Source organism: Sphaeroforma arctica (assembly GCF_001186125.1).
Source record: "Sphaeroforma arctica JP610 unplaced genomic scaffold supercont1.433, whole genome shotgun sequence".
NCBI lineage: Eukaryota > Ichthyosporea > Ichthyophonida > Sphaeroforma > Sphaeroforma arctica.
The window spans coordinates 7,804-19,579 of NW_014040125.1; the positions used below are offsets into that span (position 1 = coordinate 7,804).

An 11,776-nucleotide genomic window follows, 5' to 3' on the forward strand; every position below is an offset into this window, starting at 1 on the left:
ACATATATATGTATATATGTATATAAATATATATATGACAGAGAGAGTGTGTGTTCGTGAGTGTGTGAGTGTGTGTTTTTATGCGTGAATTTGTGTGTGTGTGTGTGTTTGTGTGACAGGTGCAATTTAGTGTGAGTGACTAAAACTCTGTGTGAGAATACCGGCATACCTGACTCAACTTTGACAGCGGGGTCGACAACCTCAGGTTCTTTGACCACTTTGGAGTCGTCATCGGGACTGTCGACATCCATCGCGGTGCTAGTTTCCTCCCGAGTCATGATTATTATATTCGTATACTCGATTGCCAATTAGTTGCTCGTGTGCTTATGTTACTAAGTCGGATGTCCAAGACAGTGTGGTTAAAGTGCTCTATATCGATGTTGGAAGACGCCGTTATCTTTCACCTAATCCTTCGCGTCGTTGTTTATTTATTATTTTTGACATATATTGTGTATATATACGTTCACATAAAACCATGATCGCTGTCAAAGTGCCAAAATATTGAAAACCTATTAGGCCCTCTATAGACCCCTCTGAATCAGTACATCGTTAGCGGGCACAAAAATATTGATTTGCAAAAACCGTTCCCAACTTCCCGGGTCCTGACTCCTGAGGCCTGAGGGCCTGAAAGGCTGAGCCCTGAGGTCTGCGAGCCAGTGACTGAGCGGCTGAGGCTCCCGACCTTCTGAGGCCGAGGGGCTGAGAGCCTGAGACGCTGATGAGTCTTCTGACAGAAGTAAAATTCGCCGGGTTATCAGTAATCACCGGTTAACTAAAAAATATCTATATTTGTGTGCAACTAATCCATACTGTCAAATGTGTACTATCAGATATTTACTTTAGTACAGAATTGCGGTATTCGCCTATATCATCAAACTCGCGTATTGAACCCAGCGGCTCTCACGGAAAACACGGAAAATGGGGAAGGTTCAACTAAACAGTCAAGCAGCGCTTCACGTATGCAATGTGTTGTATTGGACATGCTCGCGCCGTCTTTGTCGTCTCCGATTGGTATCAGATGTCCATTTTATTATGTGTTACTTTGTGATACTAAAGCGCTATCGCTATCAATTGCCTTAATACTGCGTGCAACTACGTAGTTTATTTTTCAGGACACGCATGTGGTCTATATTAGTATATATAGTTGTGCTAGTAATCTGCCTAGAGAAACAATCGCTTTTGCTGGCTTGAGTTGCTACATCTTCACTGTGCGTGTGTACGCAAGAAGTTTCTTTTTGTGTATGAGATCCCGCACAACAGAAACCATTGACTGCTGTCAACAGTATCATCTACTGAGTGCAACGTATACTGTTGATGGTATCAATTCATGAATACATATAATGAGTGTAGATACCTATTGCATACCACTTTGCATGTTGTTTTTCGCTCTCGAGTTTTGATCATACTATGTGCGATGAACAAACACATCCTCTTAAATCTGTTTCATTCAGTAGTGACGCCCACGTTAATGTTAAAAGTAACACCGTAGTAATGTAAATGTACCGTTTGACACCAAGAATAACTGGACAGCTGGCTTTGATAAAAATTGAGGGCTATGCATATGTACTTCAGCATCGCAAACCACCTGAGTTTTCTATACTGAAAAGTGCGTTGCAAATAACGGAAACAGAATGCACTCTTTCTAATATTATGTAATAAAACGCTCACATGGAATTGTGTACGTTTGGTATTCAGGATCAGCGAAAACGGCTCAATCACTGCATAGAAGAATACACCGATAGACAGACGCCATGGAACATGCAGCAGAAAGAAGACTTCTACCACTACATGAATGAGGTACGAAAATAACTTCTAAGCATCTACAGATTGGCACTGTATATCAATAGTGCTGTTTGAAACTGTCGTGCCAACCAACTCGAGCGACGCAAAAACCACGCAATATCAGAGGATTACTTTGTTTTATGCACTGTGTATACTCGATTAATCACCGAGCAAGTATATTGGGACTAAGTTCTGCATCGCTATCCATTTCTTAGCTTCGTGAACTATTAATTTCAAGATATCTCGTTTTATGCGAATGGAGAAAAGCGTATGGACATTTAGATGTTCAGAATGTACGCGGCGTGCAACTATAGTCCTTTAATATATTCCTGGCCAATTTATCCTGCATAGTTTTCCGAAGCCGTATTTGCGATAATGAAAGAGAATGTAGAAGTCGATGGTCGCAGCTGGCACGAGGCCAGTTCGGAAAAAGACGGTAGGTATCATACTAGTGTGTGTATTTATCCTAACACGTTGTTAGGCATGTTGCGGAAGGCATGACAGTTTATCATTTTGTACTCGCAGTGTTATGGTCAATTGCACGTGTGTCGCATGGACAGCAGTGTCGAGAATGCCGTGGCATAGCTGTCCATGTGACTGGGAGGTGCCAGTGTTGTGTGGTGCATGTAGCGCAGTGCACCTCAGCTCTGCGTGTTCTTGCAATGTGGATAGCACTGAGATTTTGTTCTGAAGATTTGTTTTTATATATTCTATTCGTATGCTTGCCTTTGTCAGTAGGTAATTGGCTGAATACAGCCAATGCATCCTCCTTTCGTGAGGCTCGCAATGTCACTGCTATATACATTTGTTGGTAAGGCACTACTGGTATGCGCAAAGAAATTCCTTCTGACGTACGGAATAATGCTCGCAGACACCGCTGGTAAAATATACAACGCAAACAACTATAAACCTGCGACCAACCACAAGATTCAATATTCTTTATGCACGTGATTTCCTGTTTATACAAATCCGATGATATTGATGTAAGGATGGTGTGGTGTGTCTATAGATACCGAAGTATCGGGGGTTTCGCACTCTTAAGCGGGCGTGGTGAGGTGCACACATTTCTGTAACTTAACAACCAACAACTATGTACTCGTTTCTGTCTTAATGCGGAAGACATAGACAAATCAATCTTCGATCTATGCATGCGTACATATTGGGATCTGTTCCCTCAGATTAATGTCTATTCTTTAATAACACGGGTTTTACGTTAGTTCTTATAGAAGCACGTTCAATTTCGTAGTAAACGTCTTCTACCAGTACAAAATGTCCTCTATCAGTATTTACTGTGCTGAGGAGCATCATTTAGTCCTTTCAATGCTATTGACAAGAATCCGACTCGCGAAACGTAATTTAGTATCGAGGTGTACTCATTCTATGTATGAGGTATCAGAGGACAAATTACCTATCAGGACACAGAGTTCAAGGCTGAAAACCACATTCACTCACTAGTATTTAATTCTCAACGATTGTACACTAGTACTGCAACCGGTGGATCTCCAACTAGAGGATGAGCTGTTACAGAGACAAATACGGGTGAATGAGCTGCTGGTAGAGGTCACGAAGTGCCGAAATGAAATTCCGGTGAAAGTAGCACAGGTATTTGTTTACTTATGCATTGTGTCAGCTTACATATGGATGGATTGCATACTCACAGAGGTTCTTTTACAATAGCAGGTTACCGTCAGAAACGTTTTACAAAGTACTGATATGTATCTTTTGTCACGTCAACACTATCAAAATCTGACCACATAGGTCCTGGAGCAGGAGAAACGGTTGAAGTACAGGATAGAGGTCACGCCTGAATCACAGCCGGCTAAGAATGGTGAGTGGGTGTAAGATTGGTATCTTCTTGTTCGGTCTTACTTTCTTAGCTGGCCGTACTGTTTGCTCCAGCTTTTATTATTGTTGTTTTTTAGATACTTCCGGCACTGCACGGATTTTACTGCAGCACATTCATAGTACTTGTCCTTTTTCTATATAGAAGTGGACTACGAAGAGATGTACACACTTCTACAGGATACTCTACCGAGGATGTCACGCTTGTCAAAGGTGTGTTGATATGTTTCCTATCAATATCAAAAATCATGCAATATGAGCGTTTGCGCTGTATCTGTTTCGACCATTGTGATATGCTAGAAACCACATATACCTGTCAACGCCAGAGCTAATTTGGATTACTGACAATCACCTCACCAGTGTTCGAGCGCATTACAAAGTGATAGAGATAAGGCATATCTGTTTATGTCGGTTATTATACAGCATCCGTGATGGTGAGTGCCATCTGTATCGCACATATTTATAAGTATGGTACGTTTACCAATACAGTCGGAATAATATCGGTCACCGTATAGGGTATGCCACACCTGATTGTTAGTGCCCATGACTGTATTGAATTGCATGGCTCATTTATAGAAGTATGCCGAGTAGCATCAGGCCGCTATCTCGTTGTTTCAAATGTGAAATTACACATCTCAGAATGTCCGACCTATCCAATGCAGACGTTACCTGTGATGGTTTCCGACATTCGACAACACACAAAGTTGTACGCAACGGAGACGTATCCCAAATCAGGGGAGAGCGATGAGGGTGCTTCACAGTCGTCGGAGAGGTTACATACCAATATCAGACAAAGATCAACCCGGTCCGGGAATAGCTTTGCATAGTCGAGCTATGGCAACAAATAGAGAGATGCACACCACCAAGACCCGCGTACCCTAAGCAACGACTGCGCGGACTGGTTGTGTAGTGCACGATCTCCGCATAACAAAAAATATCTGGCATAGGAATCAATCTGAACCCGAGAAAAGTGGGAGTTAAATGAGACGAATCAGCGGCCAATGTAGTAGCTGCTGTCATAAGTAAGACATGTTCGGCCCCCGGACCCGAACCTGCAGCTGCAGTGAATGTGAGGCAATCTCTGCTTTGAACACATTCCACGGGTATGGCAGAATGTTAATCCGAGAAGCTCATCAGATCTTATTTCAACATATTGAGGTCTGTACAGAAAGGTGGCGTTGGTGAAGTTTGAGTGGGCTGACTACTGCATAACCTGAGTGGATTGTGGTACCGTTTAATTTGTCACCTGCTACCTGAAGAAAGGACTGCTCGTATTATAACGCTGCGACACGTGCGAATGCTCGATATTGTACACTGCTTCGAGTTGATTGCGCGGTTGACGAGTAGAACGACATGTATGGAATGAAATCGGATGTTTGGTAGCCGATACTTCTTTATACATTGATCAGAGAGTCGACAACCAGTCGCTTGCCAAGGTGCAATTTCACTATCATCTCGCTTATGAAATACATATCACGGCTGTCCATGGTGGATATTCAACGTCTCAATAGGCCAATATATTGGGGTTGTCGTGATGAACTTCTTGTCCATCAACTTGTCCATATCTCGATGGCTCCATACAGGGCACTATTTCCAAGGCAATTGAGTATATGAATTCAATCTGTGCCCGGATTCAACTTTATATACTGCACTATATCATCCATCGCTATCCCGGGACCTGGAGTCACAGTGATAGTTTTGAAGCAAGCTGTTCTCTCAGAATTTATTCTCTCAATCCGTATGAGCAACATTTGTGAACGTCAGAAATACCCACATCCCGTGTGTTGGCGCTAGAAACACGATACCCAGTGATATACAGATATTCTCTGGGTAGATGACGTTCGCACATAAGCTAGTGTTGAGGATATCGTTTAAAAACTAGATTTTATTATAGACAATCCTCAATTGTAAGTAAAAGTCATTGCATGTACACTCTTGATCTCTGCTGACATGTCTTTTCAATAAATATGATGTTGAACGGTTTTATGAGATGTTATCTGGCTATGTACTCTTGTTGTTTTCTGGCTTTACTATTGTGACATAGCTGTCTCCAAGATGAAATACTGTCGAGATACGTTCGCTAGGTGTCCAATCTGGGATACCAGGATCCGTTAAATCGGCTTAATTGGTGGAGCAAGAAAAGAAAAATGACTGATATCACAACTATCGCATATTAATGAACTGCACTATATTGTTTAAATTCGACAACGCCATTAATATGCCATTAATATTATATTTTCAATTCGATTTTTTTATACAAACATTCCCTAATAAAATTTCCAAAACTCTCGAATATACGCCGTGTATATTACATTCTATATTTAGTGTATACATGTTTAAATGCATGAAACGACATCCGATGTGTTTTGTAGCTCGTACTCGGCGACCTTGGTACTTTGCCGTCGCCCATACAGCTCGACATTTACTGAGTTGGGGCTATGTCGCATCCGTAGTGGCTTATTCAGCTGTATTGAATTTGGGGAAGCCGACTTTTGCGATCCTCGTCGGATACACGATGTATTGACGAATCTTAAATGTATTGTTTTATACCACTATAAATGAAACTCAACGGGATCAAATGGAAAATTTGCAGTAACCGTTCTTGCAAGTCCAAAAAATTCCGGAGGTGGGACAGTCAGAATCGATGTTGCAATCACTGCCTGAATCATCTGAGTCATTTGAACTGCTTGATGTAGCCGAACAATCTATAGTATCAAAATCGGACGCATCGTTGTTATACTCAATAATAAGCGCAGAGTACGTTCTTGATGAACAAGAAATGCACTTACAAACTATGTCAGCACCAAGACTATCAGAATCACTTATAACTGGTTAACCAGATAATTCTGTGATGCTAAAGTAGTCAATGCATGTGTTCCAACTGCTAACGTCAGCCGAAGAGTATGCTAGCGTTGTCTGCCATACTGAGGCAAAGAGAAATACGCACGTAGGTAGTATACGTTCAGTAATGTACATGACAGTATTCAATTATTTCCAAGTAAAGCTAGTTGTATATTCCATGGTCATCAATACGCTAAACAGAAAGCGTTTTACAGTCCTGCTGCTACATTTGAGGCGGGGTGTACAAAGTAGATTCATCAGGCATCTATGTTTTGGTGTATATTTCAGAGGGCTAAATAATTAAATATGTACATTTGGTTTTGGCATTTCCAGTGTCCGTCTGTTTTCTTCTTCTTTTTTTGCTCATAAAATACATGACAGTCTCAAGAATTTGGTGTATTTAGATCCAACAAGAAAAACGGTGCTCCAAGAGTATTTATTGTGATCAACTGATCTGATCATCTGGGGGTTCCCGGCGGATGCTGCCGTTTTTTAAGGATGTATCTGAGAATCACTGAATCACAGAGTACAGAATCGGAGACCATTTATTTAAGGTCTAATTGCCTATCAGACATTCTAGCTTCACTTCCCACTTCTGAAGTTCTGAGTAGTGATTGCTGAGATTTTGTTGTTGTTTTTTCTAAAAACATACATGAGTTCGTCAGTCACTCCATAATCAGTTTCTGAGTTTCACCGCACGATGATTCAATTATGAATACATACATACACATAATGTAGGAGGCTATGTACTATGCCTTCATATGCCTAAAAATTGAAACGATACACGTCAAAGGTCTGTTCTCAGTGGACTGGGAGTATACATATATATATGTACCAAGCCCTCTCTAATAGGCTCTCATCCAACCAAACCTATCAACCACTTTTACATTCCCCCCTGAGCCCCCTCCCCCCACCTCTCAAGGTCCATGCATCCGTAAATATCATAAATACCATTTCAGGTCGCTTTGTGTCACATTCGAGGCCGGCTATGGTGTTTTCATTGAAAAAAAACCTTAAATATATCTTCAAGTACAATAGCTTGCGGTCGACTTTTATATACAGGACCGATGAGATAAGCAATAACCGGTATGACAAACTTCATCCTTGGGATATCCTGCTAGTGTATATGATCATCTAATAGTCATAAATACAGCCATCCCCAGTACAGAGTATAATTTCAGCACGCTACCACATACGAGCTGTCCCAGTGTCCTCTCCGCCAACCCACTTGTACGTGCCCCGACTGTTTTCGTACAGATCACTATTGCTGACCATATTCAAGACTTCTCGTTGCAGATACGATTTGGGTACATTCATCAGTGCTGGCTTCATCCTTACCTGCCGCACTATCTCGTCCATAGAGAGCCCCGGGCCTATTTTGAGTATATGAAAATGAGAAGCGCTTGTAAATATGGTATAGTTGTGGTCACTCCTTGATAATGGCTTCTGTTTACACCAAACTCGCAAGCATCGGATGTGTTGGCAGAAGGATACACGACCGTCAGTATCCATAGATCGCAAAACTTATAAATGCGCATATAGAGCAATACAAGTACATATCAAATGTATAGAATATATTTTGGGCAGACGACAATCCAAACAGTTGCTGATACTGTCAAAAAAACTTTTTTAGCAGATCCCTGAGATAATCTTAGCTGAGTGTAGATACGAAACTCAGCGGAAGCTGCTACTGTCAATTTGTGTACAATTCAATTCTGCATCGTAAACCTACACAACGACAGGCCATAAACTGATACACATCCTTACCGGAGTCTGATTGTTTGACCACGTCTCTCACCGCAGGATATATGTGCTTACTATGCGTGATGATTGTGTAGATATCCCTGTGGGAGGCAAAGAATACGATGATAAATATAATAATCGGGCGAATCGGCACTGCTCATACAAGGGTTGATGAACAACGTGGCTTCTGAATAGTGTTAAGAGGTATCGCAAGTGCACCGCCTTTCTTACTTTGTTTCATTACTGAGGTAGACCATTCCGGCCACGACCAGTGCACCAATTGTCCGGCGAAACAGACTGCCAACCCGTGTATCGCGTACGTTCGACGATTCATTTGGGAACTGCAATCGTAACACGGGTTTAAGTGAGATCCTGAACAGTGGTTGATTGCTTTGAAACACATTGTGCGTACTATACAAGTATTACTTGTGCCGCGTAATATGTATTATGAAACCCCTGATTACTGTAAATAATGATGTTCTCGAATCGCCACACATATACCTTTGAACTCACGACCCTGATGGCCAAGTCTCCGAGATCAGTATTGAGTAGTGTTTGGTACTTAAATGTTTCCAAGCCAGATTGGCCCAAGAACTTCTGCACAATCTTCTGAAACTTAGCTTCACTGACCTCGTGAGGTTCGTCGTTCGGCCGCTTCCTCACCACTCTGAATGAAATGTGAGAGGTGTGACGCATTGTTCACAGATTTATGAGCATCTTGAAGAACTCACATCTTGATTGCGATAGCACGGCAGCACATACCCACCAAACTGAGAGACATGTGAACCTAACATACAATACCACAATCGTACTGTGCCTTTTGAATGCGTATTCGATGAAGGCCGAATTCTATGAATTGCCGAATGTTGATGAAATCACATATAAGCTGATCACTATTATGTAGGTACTGATTCCAGGAAGCACTTGACAAGTTCATGCCCAAAGTTATCGTTTCCCATACTCTCTAGTGTTGCCGTTCGCTTTCAGTGGCTCGAACGGCACGTCGTACACCTGTTGCTTCAATTGTTGGATGCGCATCCACCAGAGAGCTTCGTTCATAACATCGTCCTCAACAGCTGCAAGGGATATAAATAAAAAAATAGAGCAAGGACACATCAGGTTGCTGCCCGAACACACAAGACTGATTACCTACCGATGAATTGCATACATCTGGAATAGCAGAAATCCCGGCGAACGCAGTGCTGATATAACTGGTTGGAGATACATGCGACTAGATGGATCTAGAGACGTTCAGACAAGGACTTACATATGCTCGACACGGTTATCTGCCGCACTTCTCTGAATGTCGATATCCTTCCACTCACGTACACAAGCGTCCCTAACTGGACATGCCAGGTGGACGCATTGGCCTCCTGCGCTGCTTCGCTGATCCACTGCACACATGAGATGACACCCGTACCATCGTCAACTGTGACATTGGAGAAGAATGAGTATGCTACATGGACATATTTCAGTTCAAATCTATGCCCATGGGAGTATAGAATGAAACTAAGTCGTTTGGGCATAGGTTTGCTAACTGATACCCACGCTTCCAATGTATTTGTAAATAATATCACCCGAACCATCGTGTAAAACACAGCATGGACAATACCTTCTGGTATCCATCCTGACAGCACGGAAAAACAAACGGATTCGAGAAGAGTATGCCTCGTCGCGACACTCCCACTGTTAGATTTTGTACCTACTGCGCACTGTGGGCAAGCACGATAGTCATGAAGAACAAATGGCCACTCTGTACTGGGACATTTGACGTGAATTGGTATAACTATGCGGATCAGCACAAGATTTGTCGGTCGGGTGCATTGTCCCGATCATACCCGCACCGCCCCAGAATGTTTTTAATTGCATTTTAACACAACAATTACATACCTTGGAACAACTGACGGTTTGAGAAGAGGTGCACACTCACCACATAGCCAAGTGCTCGAACGAGGCGTATTGGATGATTACGGTATCTGCAGATATCTGAATCGAATGATGGGAGAGTAAATCAACATGCCACATACTAGAATGCATCGTATGCAAGGTTTTAGATATAGCTCAACACACTATGGCCCTCGGACCTACCGATCGATGACATACAACAGACAAGCTAAGACTTTCCGACGGTGTCACAGAATGTGTGATAGGTTTGTTGGTATCGCATAGGGCAGACGTGAACGTGGCACTATCAGTAGAGGGTGAAAAATTGAGTTGAAACTGGACCAATAACCAGGCAAGCTCTCGCCGCAATTGACTCCTTCCCAAAGCTACAATCAACGTGAATATATTCAATTCAACGAAATCACGAAGCTCCTTGCAGACTTGTGAAGGCTAATATATCGAGTTTTATCACTGTTAAAGGAATCGCTTCCACGCAGACACGGTCTTCGAATTTTATTGTGCCTTACGTGTACTCATACATACTTGGATAATCCGTGTAGGTCTGCAGCCAGTGTATGTCGCGTATACTGAGGTGGGCAGCGGCAAAGAAAGACGGATCTAACCCCCACCACAGGGGACCATATTGTCTGACTGTTGCTTCATCGCTGCATCTATCAATGTTTGCGTGTGGGCCCGCTATTTGTCCATGATTACGTGACAGGGGACCGTATTGTCTGTCTGTGTCTACATCGCTGCCACTTTTGATACGCGAATGCGAATCCACTAGTTGTCTATGAATACTCGACATGAGGTATTGACATCTTTGTAAAGGTTAAACTACTATAGAAGGGTCTTCGCATCGTCTTATATAGATTTACCGTAAATGAAGATGGAAAGTATAGACCTAGGTTTGCGAAGTCACAAACCTCAACATAAATACAAGTGTAAATATATAAATAAATGGATGATCGCTCGAGGATAACAACGATTTTTAATAGGTGTCTAATATTTATATACTCAGCGTCTCATCAGCCTCTTTGCAAATATAAAATATATAAAGGCAATCGCGGTCAACCAAATGGAAGACATACAGAATTTGGCGGGTAAAATATTTGCTATGTGTAGAGACACTCACACTGAGTCACACGAGAGAGATGACAGAGCTATAAATTACAACACATTAACATAGTTCCTGAGGTATTTAAATATATATATATAATACGAACGGTTTTAATGTTCATGTACATGTAGTTATTTACTGCATCTGTACGTACGATTCGAGACATACTACGTAGAACTGAGTGTGTGGGTTGAGCCATTTCTATAGAACAGACGAGTGGCGCCTGTGAGCTAATCCGCGTGTGGGTGAACGGTGTAGTAGAGGGTAGATGTAGATGAAATCATGACATCTGTACTGAAATTCACGCCACTACAGGGGGTCAATGATCTCTCCCCCCTATGTTATATATTAGACATCGACGATTTCCGCATCATGCTGGATTGTGGTTGGAACGAAAGCTTTGATGAAGATTTCATCGAACGGTTAGCCAAGTATGTTGGGTGTTATTGCTGGTCGTTATGTGCGTTGATACTAGACACAAATACACACACACATATATATATATATATATATATGTATGTATGTATGTATGTATGTATGTATGTATGTATGTATGTACTATAA

At 42.0% G+C, this 11,776-nt stretch overlaps 2 protein-coding genes across 3 annotated transcripts; one reads left to right on the forward strand and one right to left on the reverse strand.

Annotated features, from left to right (window-relative positions):
* Positions 1 to 827: 827 nt before the first annotated feature.
* Positions 828 to 4,451, forward strand: SARC_06200 (hypothetical protein; the record flags this gene model as incomplete). The annotated part of the gene is made up of 7 exons (XM_014299897.1): positions 828 to 957; positions 1,696 to 1,797; positions 2,134 to 2,218; positions 3,266 to 3,384; positions 3,541 to 3,610; positions 3,770 to 3,837; positions 4,287 to 4,451. The coding sequence occupies exons 1-7, from the start codon at positions 919 to 921 to the stop codon at positions 4,449 to 4,451; spliced, it is 648 nt and encodes a 215-aa protein (XP_014155372.1). The 5' UTR covers positions 828 to 918.
* Positions 4,452 to 7,446: 2,995 nt separating this feature from the next.
* On the reverse strand, positions 7,447 to 11,054 carry SARC_06201. Of its 2 annotated transcripts, XM_014299899.1 has the most exons (8): positions 10,636 to 11,054; positions 10,099 to 10,194; positions 9,476 to 9,637; positions 9,170 to 9,284; positions 8,710 to 8,875; positions 8,440 to 8,549; positions 8,233 to 8,309; positions 7,447 to 7,838 (listed from the first exon to the last, which is right to left on the reverse strand). In XM_014299899.1, exons 1-8 carry the CDS (start codon positions 10,898 to 10,900, stop codon positions 7,651 to 7,653), a joined length of 1,179 nt encoding a protein of 392 aa, XP_014155374.1. In that variant the 5' UTR covers positions 10,901 to 11,054; the 3' UTR covers positions 7,447 to 7,650. The 2 variants fall into 2 exon arrangements, with proteins under 2 accessions (XP_014155374.1, XP_014155373.1); XM_014299898.1 differs by lacking the exon at positions 8,440 to 8,549.
* Positions 11,055 to 11,776: the final 722 nt, after the last annotated feature.

What these genes read in the sequence shown, in the direction of transcription:
- SARC_06201 (XM_014299899.1), bottom strand. Translation starts at nt 10,900, where the DNA reads ATGTCGAGTATTCATAGACAACTAGTGGATTCGCATTCGCGTATCAAA. An exon ending in TACCTCAGTAATGAAACAAA is followed by an intron (nt 8,310 to 8,439) that starts GTAAGAAAGGCG and finishes TGCCTCCCACAG; the next exon opens with GGATATCTACACAATCATCA. An exon ending in GGTCAAACAATCAGACTCCG is followed by an intron (nt 7,839 to 8,232) that starts GTAAGGATGTGT and finishes TACTCAAAATAG; the next exon opens with GCCCGGGGCTCTCTATGGAC.